Source organism: Microcaecilia unicolor, chromosome 3, assembly GCF_901765095.1.
Source record: "Microcaecilia unicolor chromosome 3, aMicUni1.1, whole genome shotgun sequence".
Taxonomy (NCBI): domain Eukaryota; kingdom Metazoa; phylum Chordata; class Amphibia; order Gymnophiona; family Siphonopidae; genus Microcaecilia; species Microcaecilia unicolor.
Window position 1 is genome coordinate 49,460,863 of NC_044033.1, and position 18,505 is coordinate 49,479,367.

At 42.8% G+C, this 18,505-nt stretch overlaps 1 protein-coding gene across 2 annotated transcripts in view; it reads left to right on the forward strand.

Moving 5' to 3' along the window:
- SOS1 (SOS Ras/Rac guanine nucleotide exchange factor 1) overlaps nucleotides 1-18,505 on the forward strand; it is a 322,749-nt gene that overhangs the window by 140,888 nt on the left and 163,356 nt on the right. For both annotated transcript variants that reach the window (XM_030195899.1, XM_030195900.1), the window contains exon 9: nucleotides 8,383-8,510. In XM_030195899.1, coding sequence (XP_030051759.1) covers nucleotides 8,383-8,510 — 128 coding nt within the window. The remainder of the gene's footprint in view (nucleotides 1-8,382; nucleotides 8,511-18,505) is intronic.

Sequence of the window (18,505 nt, forward strand, 5' to 3'; positions counted from 1 at the left end):
CACAAATCATGCACAGGCCCTCACTGACTGCTTCCAAAAGGTACTGCTGGAGTTTTGCTGCCGGGCCAGGAAGGGGTGCTTTCAGATGTGCAGACTGCTTTTGGGAGCAAGGGCCTGGCTGGAGCTGTGACCAATACCTATAAAAGGGCTGGGTTCTCAGTCGGTGCTTGACCCCCAAGCGGAAACTAAGTTCAGGTTTAGCTTTATTTGATATACCGCTAATATGTACAAAGATATATTTAAGTAATTTACAATTGAGATAATAATTAAGGGACCCACTCACCTTAGTGGTAGAAGTTTGGGTTGAGGATACTGTGGAGCATGCATCACCCAGTTTATGGGGGAAGCTTTCTTTTGAGGAGGAGAATGGTTCTCTAGTGGTCAGGTTGTTTCGCAGACAGGAGCTATGGTCCTTGATTGACCAGGTATCGTTGGCTCTCTGTGTTATTAAAGCAATTCAGGAAGACATCATAAATGAAGACCCCATCTTTGAGGGTCTGTGTAGGCCCTCCAAGGCCTTTCTCTTCCATTGTGTTGTCACACAGATGGTTCTTGTTTACTGGTAGGTGCCAGATAGAGTTCTTAGGCTCTTGTGCTCCCTTGAAAGGATCTGATAAATACCTTCACCTCCCTAAATTAGACACCTTGGTGGTGGCGGTGACTGAAGAATACTATTCTGTTTGAGGGTGACTGCATCTTGACTGGAAGGTAGAGTTGTGATTCGGTGCTCAGGGGCCAAGCATCGATTTGTAGCACTTTTGTGGCTAGGTCATCACTGGAAGTAACACACTTAGGTCGAGCAGATTTCTTAGCCGATGGCCTCTATGATCTGCTCCAAATCTGTTCCCAGGTGGTGATCTCTGTGGTGGTAACAGCGGCCTGAAGGTGATTGTGGCTGCGACGTTGGTTAGAAGATGTTGAGGTTGAATAAGCTTATCTTTTCAGGTTGTTTATTTGGTGACAAAATGGAGAAGCTCATTATAGATTTAGAGGAGGCTAGGCTACAGTGGCTTCCCGAGGGTAGGGACAGGCCTATATGCTGTCTTTCTGTGGTGTTTGCAACTACATTCAGTGCGATTTACATAGTATATACAGGTACTTATTTGTACCTGGGGCAGTGGAGGGTTAAGTGACTTGCCCAGTGTCACAAGTTCCCCAGGATCAAAATCCGCTGCACTAACCACTAGGCTACTCCTCCACTCTGAGGACTCAGGTCAGACAAAAGATTGGGCTCATTACTATCTGTATAGCACAGTTTCAATTACTTCATCAACCTTGTGGGGCCATAAGGCCTTCCTCTTTTGTGAAGCAAGACAGTCAAGAGAGATGCTCTCCATGGCCAAGGGGCTCAAGTGAGGATTTACAGGGCTTCTCTAGGGAGGTGCAAATGGGATACTGCTTCTTTTTTCTACCAGGAGTGGGACCTTATCAGTTTAGACCAATGGGTACTGGAGGGGATACTATAGGGCTATGCCTTATAGTTTGCAGAACCCATATCAGATGCCATTATGGTATTCCCCTGCATACCCCCCTCCCTATCAAAGTGAAGGCTATAGAGTTCCTGTTGCAATGCTTGTTTATGTTTGGAGTGGTGCAGCTCATCCCAAAACAGGATAGTAGAAGATGTAGTTATTCCATTTACTTTATAGTACTCAAGAAGGGAGGCTTCTTTCAGCCCATCCTGGATTTAAACAGAGTAAATGCCTCTCTTCAGGTGCTGCAGTTTTGTATGGAGACCCTATGGTCTGTCATCTTTCCAGTCCATCCAGGGAAGTTCCTCATGTCTCTGGGTCTTTCATAGGCTGCCTTCTTTATTGCAGTCAGAGCCGCACACAAACATTTTCAGTATTTTTGTGTTCTAGGCAAGCATTTTTAGTTTTGAGACCTGCCTTTCGGGGCTGCCATGGCCTGAGGACCTTTTTCAAGGTATCAGTGATCTTTGCAAGCATGGAATTTGAGTTCACCTTTGTTTGGAAGACTGATTGGTTGGGGCGATTCATAGGTGGACTCAGGCGTGACAGCTGCCCAAGTGCTTCTCCTGGAGTATCTTAGGGTCTTCTTCAACACCAGGCACGGAGTGGTTTTCTTAATCCAGGAAAGGATGGGTAAGCCTCAGGCTTAGACTTGAGTGTTGTGTGTGCAGCAGGCTCCCCATTTTGAGATACCTGCAGTGACTTTGGAGGTGGTTCCATGGGTGAGGGCACATATGAGGCCACTGTAGTGAGCGTTGCTGTCCTGCTGGTCCCCCAGATCCCAGGAATTTGAGGTCAGGATCTTGCTTGCAGGAAGCCTGTGGAGATGCTGGTGTGATGATTCCTGCTGGCCTAACTTCCTAAAAGGGTACCCCTAGACCTTCCAAAATGGGTTCCCCTTGACCTTCCGGTTCTGACCACTTCTGCGAACTTAGGGGGGCTTGTAGGCCCATTGTCTGGGGAAAGTGGTGCATGGAAGCTGGTCCAATTAGGAAGTGTTTTGGAACATCAATCATCTAGAAGAATTCCCCTAGCTCTCCAGTGCCCCATCTGCTGCTGTGGGCTAAGGCAGCACAGGTGCTGTCATACAATATGATAGCAATGTTATGCTTCAACAAGCAGGGCAGCACCCAAAGTGCAGCTGTGGCACAGGAGGCCAGCTTGATTTATAGCTTGGCAGAATGTCATCTTGTGGCAATCTCAGTGGTCCACATTGCTGGAGTTGACAATGTGCAAGCAGATTTTCTGAGCAGACGTTCTCTGGATCTTGGAGAGTGGACATTGAGAGCCTTGTCTTTTCAAATTCTTGTGGATCGAGCAGATTTTCTGAGCATACGTTCTCTGGATCTTGGAGAGTGGACATTGAGAGCCTTGTCTTTTCAAATTCTTGTGGATCGGTGGGTGTAGAGGAAGCACAGATGGCACAATCCCCTTAATGCTATAAACTTGTGTGCAGAATTTTATGCTTAGTGCGCAAAGTTGCATGTGCAAGGTAGGGAATAGCATTAGTTGGATGTGTAACATAATTTGATAATTAGCTGCTAATTGGCACTAATGACCAATAATTGGCTAGAGCATGTTTAGATAGACTAATGATGAAATTGTGCCATTGAGCTTACTGCAGAAGATCAGCAAGCTGGGCATATTATGATGTCCATTCACTAAATATTTAACAATTAATTTTGACATATTTGGCAAAGTGTTATATGTGAGAGACATTTTAGCCCTATGGATATTGTAGTTAATTGTTGGTTTAAAAAGACGAGATCAGAAAATACGATGTGGCTGCCTTTAGATCCAGTAGTGCAGACACGCTATTTGGAAACTAGAACTTTTTCCTTTGTGTCAGGTTCTCAGGTTCAGAGCCCATGGGGCCGGGCTCTGGAGCAAACGTGAGCCCTTGGGCTGCTGACGAGGAGCGACAGCAGCAGGTAAAACCCACCAACCAACGCTGGGCAAGCACACGGGCACCGGCAGGGACTGCAGGCACCGCCCAGCGAGCTGGAACACATGGACTGCAGTCCCCCGGACTGGAGGACACAGGACTGGAACACACACCGGACCGGAACACACTGGACTGGAGCGCACCGGACCGGAACACACTGGACTGGAGCGCACCAGACTGGAACACACACTGGACTGGAGCGCACCGGACCGGAACACACTGGACTGGAGCGCACCAGACTGGAACACACACTGGACTGGAGCACACTGGACTGGTCTGTACAGCTTCACCTGCGCTTGGCCACTACCCCCCAAAGGGTTGAGCCCTTGGGTTCGAGTGGCCGGCAGGACTTACCGGAAACCGGATGACACAGGGACCAGGACTGGAGACAGAAGTACTCCTAAACCTAAACTGACCTAAGTGCTCCCAAGCCCTAAACCAGCAGAAGTGTTCCTAACAGTAAACTGACAAAAGGACTTCCTAAGCCCTATACTAAACAGGAGCTCCTAAGCCCTGCTCAACAAAGGGACTTCCTAAGCCCTAAACTAACAGAGCAGGGAACTAAACACAAAGCTAACACAGGTGCTACTAAGCACCAAGCTACAAGCAGTGCTTACAACTCTAAACTAACTAAGGTGCTCCTATGCACCAAACAACCAGAAGAGCTCCTAGCACTAAAAGGGAAGACAGGGGAGCCACAAGGAAAAAGCAGGGAAGCTAAACACATAAGCCAAAAGTGCTTCCAAAGCACCAGACCCAACCTTGCTTCTAAAGCACCAAACACAAACAGCAAAGACTGCAATTCTCCCAACAGCACAAACACCAGAAGTACTTCTAACAGCAAACTCTGCAGTGTTCCTAACAACACCAAACCCTGAAGTACTTCTATCAGCAACAGAGCTTCCAAAGCCCTACACACAGCAATGCTTCCAAAACCAAGAGGGAAAAGCAGGGGAACCACAAGGGAAAAGCAGGAAAGCTAAACACACAGTCACCAGTGCACACTGCACTAACACTAACCTGGACCTTTAGCAAAAGCAAGCAGGGAAACTAGACACAAAGTCAGAAGTGCACACTGCACCACCCTACCTAAAGTCAGTGGAACCGTTGCAAAGGCCCTGAAGGAAAGAACACCACTTCCTTATCAAGGCCCTCCCTGATGATGTCACACTCCCTAGACCCAGGCAGCACACTGAAACACAGAGAGCACACTGAAACCCAGAGAGGCCCAACCCACACCAATGCAGCACCGTGAAGCACTTGAAGCCAGTACACCCAAAGAGAGGTAGAGCTAACTCAGTCCACACACACAGCTATAGTAAAGTGAAACAATTAGAGTCATGCTGCTGGAAGCTACCAGCACAGAGAGAGAGAGAGCCAGCTCAGAAAAGACAGACAAAAGTAACAGAAGCCAGCTAAGCTGACCACCAGGAAAAAGGTAGGTTTGAGAGGGGTTATGACCACAATCATAACACTTTGCTGTTGCTGGTACTCAGCTATGGAACACTCTTACAGGTCATTTACAACTGTGTAGCACTGTGATGCAATTTAAGAAAATTCTCAAAACACAGTTGTTTGTGGCAGCATTTTATTGAGTTTTTGAAATGCTATGCCTTCTGAAATACCTTGAACTGTGATATTATATGAAAGTGTTGCTTGTTTGTATGTTAGGTTTTGTACAATATGTTTGTTTTTTGTAAACCACTTAGTTAATTGAGTGCTAAATAAGTTTAAATAAATACAATATTTAATATTATGGAGGTTGTGTGTTTTATTCAGCTGTAACATCAAAGCATCCACCACCCTCTCTGTGAAAAAATACTTCCTGACATCTTTCCTGAGTCTGCCCCCCTTCAATCTCATTTCATGTCCTCTCGTTCTACCGCCTACCCTTCTCCGGAAGAGATTTGTTTGCGGATTAATACCTTTCAAATATTTGAACGTCTGTATCATAATCACCTGCATTTTATGATACTTCTCAATTGCATCATAATCACCTGCATTTTATGATACTTCTCAATTGCAACTTTTTCGTCAAGTAAAAGGTACTGCTACAGATGGAACCTCAAATATCTTTGACTTCCTGAGCTGTTTATGATATTGGATTGTTCACTTGCTATATGTTCATGGAATATGCTTTTTGTTTTCCTCTTCCTTGGATTGTTGTGATTTTTCTCCCTCCAATTTGTGGACTATATAGAGCTCATTTTTTTTTGTGTGGGGGGGATTTTTTTTCCCCTTATTTCCTTGAATTATTTTTACTTTGATAGGATAAAGAGCCAACAGCAATATCATATCAAAATTGTTTAATGTAATTTTTTTGAAAATGCAAGTGGGAAAAAAAAAGGTGGAAGGAAGGCCAAACTCCAGCCGGCATAGTTAAAAAAAAAAAAAAAATAAGGTGAAGGAAGCTATTAGAGCTAAAAGATCATCTTCAGAAAATGGAAGAAGGATCTGACTAAAGGTAATAGAAAACAACATAAGGAATGACAAGTGAAATGCAAAGTGCTGATAAGGAAGGCAGAGAGAGACTGAAAAGAAGATTGTGTTGGAGGCAAAAATTTAGGTAGATTAGAAGCAAGAAGCTGGCAAAAGAATCAGTTGGACTTCTAGATGACCAAGAAGTTAAAAGGACACTCAGGGAAGACATGGCCATAGTGGAGAGACTAAATGAATTCTTTGCCTCATCTTCACTGAGAAAGATGTGGGGGAGATACCAGCGCTAGAAATGGTATTCAGTGCCGATAAGTCAGAGAAACAAACAAATCTCTGTAATCCTGGATGACGTAATGGGACAATTTGATAAATTAAAGCATAGCAAATCGCCTGGACCAGACGGTATACATCCCAGAGAATTGATAGAACTGAAAAATGAACTTTCAGAGCTATTAGTAATACGTAATTTATGTTTAAAATAAAGCATGATACCGGAAGATTGGATGGTGACCAGTGTAACTCCAGTTTTTAAAAAAGGTTACAGTGGTGATATGGTAAATTAAAGACCAGTGAGCCTGATGTCGGTGCCAGGCAAAATGCGAGAGAAAGAGAGTAGGGTTAAATGGTCGGTATTTTCACTGTAGAAGGGTAGATAGTGGGTCTGTGCTGGAACTGATGCTTTTTAACATATTTATAATGATCTAGAGATGAGAGTAGCTAATGCGGTAATTAAATTTGCCAATGAAACAAATTTATTCAAAGTTGTTAAACCACAAGAGAATTATGAAAAATTGCAAGAGTAACTTACGAGATTGGGCATCCAAATGACAGATGACATTTAATGTGAGCAAGTGCAAAGTGATGCATTTAGGAAAGAGGAACTCAAACTATAATGACATGATGCAAAGCTCCACACTAGGAGTCTGAAAATTTAATGGAATAGGTTGAAACGTGGCATGAGAGAAAAATACAGACAGTGAGTTTGAAAATGGGCCAGATGGGCCCCTCTCTCCATATAAAAATGACCCAGGAGTTCCAACCTCTGGTGCAGAAAGTAATTAACATAATGAAATGAAACTTGGCTTATGAGAAGATATGATTTTAAGAAAAAAAACCCAGCAATGGGGCCAATATACAGACTGAGAGAGGTAGCTGGGCTGCCTCCTGTTGTTGACTCTGCGCCTGGATATTCAATGCTGGGCAGTTTCCAGTGGCTGGCATTGAATATCTGGGTTATTTTTGACCAGTTTCAACTTAACCAGCCAAGTTAATGTTCAGCACTAGCCGGTTAAGTTGAAACCGGCCAAAGATAGGCCTGCTATTTCTGCGGTCTAATATGGCTGCCAAACTTAGCCAGCGATGTGCTGATTATTTGCAGATAGCTGGTTATATTGTGCGATATAACCGGTTATCCTCTAAGCGCCACCCGGTAATATTGAGTGGGAGATAGCCTGCAATCTCCTGCTGAATATTGCCAGATAGACGGTTAAGTGCCATTTAACCAGCTAGGAGCCATTTCTGGCCGGTTAAATAGTTTTAAATATTGGGCTGAATGAATTAAAAAAATGGGTCAAATTGGACCAAAAATGTATAGGTTAGAGCCTTTTCAAGGGTGGAATTTCCTACTCTTCCAAACTGCCCCTACAGTGAAAAAAATACCCCCAATATCTGCAAGACTGCCCTGCAAACTACTCCAGCTCCAAAAGATACTCCTTAGAAAGGCCCCCACCACCCTTAAAACTGTCCCATCCCCCAAAACTGCTCCCGCAACTGTCACACTACCCCCCAAACCTAAAAAATATCATCTGCCACACCATCCCTAAACTGCTTCCACCCCCCTAAAAAAAGTACCCCCAATTGCCCCATCTCCCCAAAAACTGCCCCCTGCAATTAACCCACTCCCTGTAATCTGTTGATAAATGACCCATTAGAAATACCCAGCTTTAATATATTTCTATCCTTTATTTCATTTTGTTAATTCTTTTGTGAATTACTCAAAAAGCACACAGTTTTCTTATTGGTTGCTGCTGTTGTGGTTAGTGCCAGATAAAACAAACTTTATACATACATTATTGCCCACATGTTTTGTTTTTTGTTTTTTTTGGGGGGGGAGGGGGCTATGAAATGTGCTCAAGACTCCAGAGGTTAGGATTGCCAACCTGGCTGGCTTTTTTTTTTTTCTAGAAGTCAGCAGAATTTTACATTAATGTCCAGAAGATAGAAAAATGGGTAATTTATCTGGACATATTAGTTTAAAAACTGTTATAATTCTAAACAAACTTAAGCTCTATTAGTTATTAACGCACTCTCATATATTTTATAAAATGAACTTTGTCATATTAGTGGTTAATACATGCAGTTTATTGCTGCAGAACTCTAAACATTTATGCATTATACTTTGAATCAAGTGTGTAATATTTAATTTTGCATGTGGTAACTTTTTGAAGATTACTGATGTGAAACACAGTTGTATTGTTTCTCGCTTTCAAAATTAACATTTTGGAATGATTCGGTTTTAAATATTAACAGCAATTGGAAGAGAAGAGTGAGGTTGACGAGGATAAAGAATGTCTGAAGCAAGCAATAACAGCCCTGCTAAACCTGCAGAGCAGTATGGAAAGAATATGTTCCAAAAACCTTGCAAAGCGAAGACTGAGGTACGTTCCTATTTTCCTGCTTTTCACATTGCCTATCCTCCACTATAAATTAAAGGATCCCAGTTTCCTCCTCTAGTAAACAATGAAGCAAAACATTTTAAGCAACAAGCTTAGTTTCTCAGAGGAAGTGACATTAAAGCCTAAAGAATTTGTTATTGTTTCAAAATGTTTCACATCTAGTTTTACTCACAAACTGCCACTGTAAGACATCCTGAGACTTCTACAATCAGTAGAAAGCATAACGGACATTTACAGGTTATGTATATTTACTACTGTATTAATATTAAAATAAAATATTAAGTGATAAGGTCAAGGAGTGCATTAAACCAAGGTATGTTCTAGACTTTAGTGTTTCTTGGGATTATTGAAAAACATTTCAATAGGAGTTTTGTAAATTTGACAGGCTCATGGATAAGATGAATTTCAGTGTGTAAGTTTATTTTAGTATCGGTAGTTGCTAATGTAAGCATATTTAGTATTGAATGAAAAAGAATTGTTACTAATAATGTAATTAAATTTTGCGTGCAGGATGCATGTTATCTGATTAAATCATAGTGATTCCAAAGTGGCTGGCTGTGCCTTAGCTGAGTAATATTTTTAATAATGCTTCTTAAGCGCTTAATTAAGCAATAAAATTATGGAACATTAATATTTAGAGAAGCATGTCAACAATAGTTTTCAGCATTTACTCCAAAGTTAACAAAATGCTAGTTATTTCGTTAACAAGTATTTTATTGACTGTTGCTTATCAGTTGTGTAACTATGGTCCCTGTGACAAAAATAAACATGGGGCTTTCAAATAAAGTCATTTTGCATGGTTTGTTATTGGTTTAAACCTAGGTTGGTAGAATTTAACTTCCTCTGTCAGAGAATTTATATTTCTTAAGTTTGAAATGTTAAAATTTAGCATGCAGTTTTATTCCTTGAATCCATGAATCTTGCTGCAAGGTCTTCCTCACCAAAAATTAATAAAGAAGACATCATTTTAAAATAGCTTTATCTATTTAGCTTTTAATTTTTTTTCCCCTGTTGCTATCTGTGCAACATTTTAAAGTCATTTTTTTGTTCTCTGTTTTATAGCTGTTGTCATTCGCTTTGAAGTAGAGTATAAGTAAATATCAAAAAGATCATTGATAGTCTTTGTTAGGAATTTGTCAGTTACAGCAGAAAGACAGACAAGATATCAAAAACAGAGAGAGACAAAACGTTCTGAATTCCTCTCTTTGTATTCCAGTTATATAGGGGCAAATCACAAATTTGTATGTTTATTTTAAGTTTCCATACATCGTAACAACTAGCTATTTATTATTGGTGTTCATTTCAGTCTTGCTGATTTGTATGATTGTTAACCGGTTTGATTTGTGGACCAGTTTAAATGGTAAATCAAGTTTTTAATAAACATAAACTTATTCGAGTTATCTGTGAAATCACCATTTTGATTGACAGTAAACATAATTATTTCTGAATTTCTTGTCCAATAGTGCCATCTAGTGAATTTTTTTAATTTTGCAATATCCTGGTAGTACAAAAATTAGGTATAAGAGGCTATTCTCTACATCCTTTATATATTTAACTTAAAGAATTGGAATGCTGTACCTTCAACTTTAAGATGAGTATCAGACTATAAAAAAATTTTTTAAAGGTTTTTAAAGCTTTCTTATTCCAGAAATTTGTGTTACCTAATCGAATCTGGACTATTGTATACAGTTGTTCTAGTCCTGAGAATGCTCAGCTGTTGTTATTGTGAGCTTGAACTTTGTGGTGTTGGCGGTTGATAAATATGATATGTAATGTAGTGTAATGTAATCAATACAAGATGACATAGCAAGAATAGCTTTACTAGTATAAGTAGTGGCGCAGCCCTGGAACTTGCCAGTATTTGCCTCAGGCAGACAGTGCCAGGGTGCTCTGGTGTAGCAGGATTCTGAGAAGAAGTCCTGACTCTCAAGGGCACAGGCTAAGGCCTGCTACCCCATGGTTGAGTCCCTGGTGTGAAAACTCAGGGATCTTTGCCATGGACTTTTGCCCTGGTTTAGAGAATTACATGGGGACAGAAATTTCACCTGTCCCCACCCGTCCTTGCTGTAATTTCCTTCATCCCCGCTTGTCCCTGCAAGTAATCTTTTAAACCCCTATCCATACCCACTCACTGAAGACTTTCACCCCAGTCTTGGAGGAATACATCTAAGGCTAGTTTGCTGTGAGTCTGGCACAGAATTAAGAAAGTTTCCTGTTTTGGTTGTACCCTGTTCACAAAATAATGTCCAATGCTCTAAAATCCAGGGACTATTCGTATGGGGAAAGTACTTATTTCAGCTTGTCTGCCAGGCCTTTTCCTGTTAGAAATGTGGCACTAAGTGTAACCCAGTCCCTCATACTGACCATCTTGAATTTAAGAGGAGTGTGCTTGTTCCTCCCTGCTTTATAGGTTTATTTATGTATTTAGTTATTAAAAAATAATAATTATAAACCGCTCTGTCCAACAATTCTAGGTGGTTTCCAAAGCAACATAAATAATAAAAACATTCAAACAAAAATTTGTTTTAATAAAAACTAACATTAACTAATGAAACAAAACATAATGTATACCTGCAGCAGTTAAATACAATAATTCTCCATCATAACAGCAGCCTTAAATATCTGTAAATGCTTGAGGTTCAGATCTATACTCGTTTTTCTGAGGACAAGCAGGACATCACAAGCAGGTGATGTCATCCTGTGGAGCCCAGCACGAACGCTACCCAGAGCTCAACATTCTTCAGAAGCCTTTGGCAGCGCCGTGCCATGCTTCTGTGGAGCAGAGCAGTCGTGTTTTGGTCAGCTCTCTTCAGCATATTTTTTCTTCATGTGGTAGCTTGGTGGTATATAATAGGATCATTTATTATTTTGTTATTGATCACTAATTTCCTTTAGTTTCCATAGGGGTTTTTGGATTTTTAAAGTTGTCTTTATGTTTGCGTGGCTCCATTACCCCTCGTAGGTCTGAGCACCCGGTAGGGTGCTTTTTTTCATTTAAAAAAAACACACACAAAAAAAATGGAGCCATTTGATTTTGCTTTGGCTATTTTTGCCCGATGTCCCTTAAAACTTCCAGTGGTTTTAAGAAGTGTTCAAAGTGCAGCAAGGTCATTTCTGTGACTTGCCTTTACAATCAGTACTTGCCATGCCTAGGACCTGACCATAAGGCTTCTAATTGTGTCCTCTGGTCTAAAATGCAGAAAAACCCAAGAGTTGTGAGGCCCAGTGTGAGAAACTTTTTGACATTGCTATTGGAGGATTCAGACATTGGGAGTGCTCCAGCATTAAGGAGATCTTCCTCTGCCTCGACGTCAGATGTTGATAGGGCCCTGTTGGACCAACCAGCATCAGACCTGACACTGAGGACACACCTGGATTTGATGTTGTCCTTGCTGAAACTGAGGGATCCTGATGTCGTGCATTGAACAAAGGCGAAGGAAGGTCGGCACTGGACCCTCTTGAAGCACCATGCCAGGAGCTCCAGGTCATCAGCACCACCTGTACCCACGAAGTGTCAGTGCCAAGAGGACTGCTCCCCCTCCGTTGAGTCAGTGCTGTTTGCAGCAGTCTCCTGACTGCTGAGACTAGCCTTCTGATATGGCTCCATTGTCCTTGCAGGCTTTCCCTGATATCAGCCCTTCCTTTATTGATGCCTTCCCTTGGGGAGTGGCTCCAGGCCTTCTTGCAGGAGGAGTTGGAGCGGACATTGTCTTGGTGCAGTTCCGAAACCTTGAGGGTGTTGATGCAGACCATGGCTTCATGCCAACTGATCCTTGAGACCTATACTCTGTCGCTTGTTCGTCAGTTCCAGAACCTTGCCTGGTGTCTGTGTCAGAAGAGCCGGTGCTCTTCTCCAGCTGCTCCTCTGATATACAGCAAAAGGACCTGTCCCTTGGCGCTCTAGTTCAGAGTCTGGATGTGAGTTCTGTAGACTGATGTGGATGCAGATGCAGCCTTCTCATGAGGAGTATTTTGTTAAGTCTGATTCAAACTGCTCTTGGGCATCTGAGGTTGAATCAGAGGAGTTCTTGGAGTCTAAAAGTCTCCCGGATTTGAAAAGCAGCAGCTGCCACATCATTCTATGGTGGTTGAATCCACCCTCAAAAGAGCTAGAACCCACACCTCTGCTACCCCAAGAGTCTTTTTGGAGGCTTCTGTGCTTATGTCCAGCTTTCAATCTTATCAGCTCTAGATGTGCATCTACATGGTGCGCAATGTAATGGAGTTTGCAGACTTTCTGCCCCAAGGGAAGGCTGCAGAACTCTGTGGTCTAATAGCCAAACAGAAGGAGTGTCGAAAGCACTGGGCCTGGGCAGCCTGTGATGCTTTTGATGTGGCATCCAGAGTATCCGATTAGATATTGGCTTTCTGAGTCTTGTTTGGCTACGTGCTTCAGACCTAGATATTTGCAGTTCAGGAGAAAATGGTGGATGTTCCTTGCCAAGGTGATAGCGTTTTTGGGGACAAAGTGGAAGAGGTTACTGATCTTATCAAGAAAAGAACCGATACCATGAAGTTCCTGTCTCGACACACTTCTGCTGTGACCTCCACCTCTCAGATGTTCTCAGGTGATGGCCAGATGAAATCCTATTGAACTCAAATGTGGTTATACTCCTCCAGCCCACCCTTCCCAGCAGTCCCAAGGACTTGCTTTGGCCCTTGGTAGCAGCAGACCCAGAAGACCCAGCCAGTTCCCCAGTCAAAGCAAGGGACGAGTTTTTGACTGGATCCAGGAGAGCATAAACCCAATAAAGTAATCATCCCAGATGACCACCTGGTGAGGGGGAGGCTGATGTTTTTCCCCCAAGCAAGGTAACTCCTTGTAACCCTCAACCGATGGGTTCTTCAAGTAGTCTTGGGAGAGATGCTTAAACTGGCGAGATGTTCCTCCAAATTGTTCACCAAGAGCATCAAAGTTCAGCTCTCAACACCAGGCAGTGCTTGCAGAGGAATTCCCTTCCCTTCTACAGGCCCAAGTGGGGGAAATAATACCACCTACGTTCCAAGTAAGTATTCTACTGTTTGTAGCAGACATCCATAGACAAGTGTTTGGTTGCAAACGTTCCAGTATTAGCAAGCTTAAGCGCCCAGCCTGCACATCATCCTCTTCAGAAATATAACATGCAAACTTAATAACATAAGGGGGAGTCACCCCTCCACAGAGCTATATCCAAGTCCCCCCTCCCCGTAAATCAATGCATATTGTATTGTACTTCCTGTATGCATCCATGAAATCCATTCAACTCCCTCTCTCCCATACTCACCCCTCCCCCCCCCAGCAACCCTCCGCATCTGTCCCACAGAATAGTAAGACAGAACAGAAATCACTAAAGATGCAAGGGGGCCCATACCTCTTCACCTCAAATGACAATTATTGATACAGGTTCTTCCAACCCACTAAGCTGCATGACCCATTTGGAAGAAACAGAGTCTCACTATTTAACATCATGCAGAGTTCATGGAACGTTTAAATACGCTGTTCTGGAGTATTAATTATCATGTGCCATTAACACATTCTTGTGCTGCATTAGGAGAATCAAATGCTTGCCACTGACGTGCTCATTGATTTTTAAGAGCAGGATACAAAAAAATAATGTGTAAGCCTTTTTCATGACAGGCAGCTCAGATAGAAGTAAACTGTCATCACCGCTCCTGCAGTATGGCAGAATAATCTTGAAAAATTAGGATTGATTGCCCCTTCATATTTCAAAGAGTTTCTCTTTTGCTTAAATCCACACAAAATTTCCAGTTTGTGCACGTAATTGTGCACTTTCACAATAACCATGCTCTGCGTCTGTCAGTCAGACTCTGGGTGACCCAGCCTATGCGTGCTCTTGAGACAATGCCAACTTTCAGCATAAATTCTTTGCTGAGCCAAGTTTCCAGCAAGGGACTCAAGATTCCTTTGCGGTATGGTTTCTGGCAAGCAAACGATCCAAAGGTTGCTCTGGTGGGAGCGATTTTGTAACTCATCATTGTGGTCTGCCTGCTCACGCACGTGGTGCTCCAAGGCCTCCAAACAGCATGTGTTATTTCCAGCTTCATCTTGTATATTTGACATGCGTTGCTCCAGCTTGTTTGTTCTACGAGTAGTGTCAGCCAACAGTAGTTCCAAGTTAGATGTGCTGATAATTGCCCAGGCCACAGCTCTATTGCTGCAACCATTGCCATCATGAGTTGGGCGAGCTGTTGATCTGAAACGGCCTAGGTGCCCTCCTGATCTCCTGCCACCATTTTATCCTCCGTGCTCTGCATACTTGAGAAATCTTTTTTGGGGGGGTTTCCCAGCCATCGCTGTTAAAAATCAGCAGTCCCAGCACAGAGCCCTGTGGAACCCCACTGTTTACCGTTCTCCATTGAGAATACTGACCATTTAGCCCTACTCTTTGTTTTCTATCTTTTAACCAGTTCTTAATCTACAATAGGACACTGCCTCCTATTCCATGACTTTTTAATTTCCTCAGGAGTCATTCATGAGGTACTTTGTCGAATGCTTTTTGAAAATCCAGTATCAACCAGCTCACCTTTATTGATATGTTTGTTCACCCCTTTAAAGAAATGTAGCAGTGAGCCTGGTAGCTAGGGATTCCCATATGTGGTAACTGATTTCCTTCAACTCCTTGGAGAAAGTGAAGTTACCTGTAGCAGATGCTCTCTGAGGACAGCAGGATACACGTTAACCACATACCCTCCTATCTCCCCTAGGAATTGTATTCCTTAAGCTTTTTTTTTTTTTCTTCACTGGTAGTTCCTGTGTGAGTGAGTCGGGTGGGAAGACACCTATGCATGGGTGGTACGGTGGTGCCAAAGGCCTCTTAAGATTCTGGAACAATGGGTATCATCTGTGCCGGACTGTGTCAGATGACATCACCTCTATATGCTTTATGCCCCACAGATTGGCTTACAAAGCACAATCATACTGGGTTATTTTAATTTTTATGTTGAAGTGCATCTTCATTCAGCTCCTTGTGATGACTTTTGATCTGTTATGTTTGCAGTTGGATGAACTCAAATTATACATGAACCAAAATATAGTTTGGGTCATACTTTAGATTTTGTTTTTATTCCCTATTCCTGGTTCAGACACACTTCTCAGGTGTCTGTCAGCTGGTGCTATGGTCTGACAACTAGTAGATCAAAAAAAAGGATGCGGTTGGCACTGTTCCTTCTGAACTCAGAACTGCTATTATTATCAGTCTGATTGTTAAAAAAGCTTCCCTGGATCCTCAACAAGCAAAGAATTACCGTCCAGTTTCCAACCTTAATTTCTTTCTAAGATTCTGGAGTCCGTTGTGTTTTCCCAGCTACAGTCCCATGTTGAATCAATCAGTGCACTGTATGCTCTCCAGTTGGGGTTCAGAGCAGGCTTTAGTACAGAAACCATTCTTGCAGGGCTTCTAAGTGAACTCCATAGCCATCTTGAGGCAGGAAATGTCGCACTGGTAGTGCCATTTTGCTGAGTGGCCCATATTGCCACTATCTGATTGATCAGTGGCATTTGACCTGATTGATCACCATTTCTTACTCCAGTGCATGATCTTTCTTGGAATCTCAAACAGGGCCGCCTAGGGGGGGAGGGGGGGCAAAATTTCCCGGGCCCGCCCTCCAAGGGAGGGGGGGTGGCCAAGCCCGGCACCGGCAAGCTTCTTCCTGCCTACCTTTGTGTTGCCAGGACCCAGATGGTTGCATTAGCACGATATTGTGTTAATGCAGTCATCTGGGTCCCAACTCCCTGCATGGACAGGAGCAGGAGAGGACAGACTGAGAGCAGGCAATGAGGAAGAGGCTTGCCAGCGCTGGACCTGGGCTCCCTTGGAGACAGAGACAAAAAGGTAAACAGGTGAGTGGGAGAGGTGGTCCAGTTCTGCCCTTGGCCCGGCTGAGTCTCTTGGCGGCCCTGGTCTCAGGAACTGTCCTGAAGTGGCTTCAATCCTTTCTGGTATAACACATACTCCTGCCGGAATTCTGCCCGACTGCAGAGCGCAGAATTCCACATGTTTGTGCAAAATCTGTGCTCCCACCATTGCCACCACTCTGCCGAGCCTTGGTCGTCCTGCCGTCCGCCCCCCCCCCCCCCCCCCCCGCCTACCTGAGTACACGCTGGTGATCTTGAGGCCTCGTTGGGTATAGAAAAGAACCCCCTATCGCTGCTCTGGGCTAGTGCTGCTGCTTTTTCAAAATGGCTGCCTAGACTTCAAGTGGTAATCTCGTGAGACAGCTGCTGGAAGTCTTGGCGACCATTTGGAAAAAGTGGAGGACCTCCCTTGCTGCTTCTTCTGCATTCATTGATTGATTGTCAGCCGAGATGTAAAAAAGTCGTATTGTACAAAATTAAAATCTTTATCAATATTTTTAAGTGGATGGATTTAGACAAATAAATGAAACTCATAATGAACTTGATAATACACCTTCTAGAGGTAGGAATAAGAAAAGAATACGTAATGACTCTGAAGACTTTTTTTTACATCTTTACTGACAAGTCCTACACTGATTCTATTGCTCCACAAAGCTTATTTGTTAAAGGGAGCTCAGAGGAGTCAGGATGTTGCAGTTTCTCTTGCTTCTTCTTTACCACCTGGTGGTCATGTTTTAGCGAAGAAATATAGTTTAGATCTATTAGATGAAGGAGATTCCTGCTCAGCTATCTCTGCTGCAGTGTCTGTGGAGGTAAGGTCTGCAGTGTTGATGCCTTTATCTCAGAGGAAGCCTCTGAAGAAGGTGAGATTCCTATTTGTGAAGGTGATAATGCTTTTGTTATACGCATATTCAAAATAGAGGAATTACCATGGTGATTGCACAAACCTTAGAGGCGATGAGTATTTCAGTTCCTTAAGGTCAAGAGGGTTTACTTCAGGGGATCCTTCTTAGTGGGAATTAGAAAATCTTCCAGGGCTTTTCCTTTACACCAAATGATACAAGTGGTCATTTCTGTGGAGTTGGATTCACCTGAAGCAGGTCTCAGAGTATGTAGGGCCCTGGCAAAGGTATATCCTTTGATACCTGAAGGTAAAGATAAATTCAAGCAATGGAAGGTAGATGCCTTGTTAACAGCAGTACCAAAAAGACTACTATTCTTGTAAAAGGGGTTTCAGCCTTAACGGATTTGCAGGACAGGTGATCAGCAGTGGTTCTTAAGCAAGTGTTTGAGGTTTCTGCCTTTGGCTTCAGGCATCTATTTGTATTGCATAGGTTTCTACAGCATGTCTACACTGGGTTCAGAAATTCTGAAACTGAAGATGAACAGTCCTTACATTGACAGTGGATAGAAGCAAGTTTGGCTTATGTAGCCTACTGGTTAGTGCAGCAGACTTTGATCCTGGGGAACTAGATTCGATTCCCACTGCAGCTCCTTGTGACTCTTGGCAAGTCACTTAATCCTCCATTGTCCCAGGTACAAATAAGTACCTGTATATACTATATAAACCGCTTTGAATGGAGTTGCAAAAACCACAGAAAGGCGGTATATCAGGTCCCATTTCCCTTTTTTATTTATTTTTTTATTTTTATTTGTTACATTTGTATCCCACATTTTCCCACCTATTTGCAGGCTCAATGTGGCTTACATTGTACTGTAAGGCATTTGCCAAGACCAGTAGAGAAACAAATACAAGGTGATATAGTGGTTGAATAATGGTATATGTTTTTCAGGTACAATGGGATCGAGGAGATGAAAGGTTATATAGTGTCCATTACAAGCTTTGGTTTTGCTGTGTTGCAGGGTGTAGGTATTTATGTTGGGTCGGTAGGGTATGCCTTTTTGAACAGGTTGGTTTTTTAGTGATTTCCTGAAGTTTAGATGGTCGTAGGTTGTTTTCACAGCTTTTGCCAGTGTGTTCCATAGTTGCGTGCAAAAGAGCATACTACAGAACCAAAATAGGGCCTAACTACAAAGACACACACAAGCTATACCAAATCGTAAATAAACTAATAGACACTACACCAATTACTACAACCAGCACAGACACCCCAACGGCAGA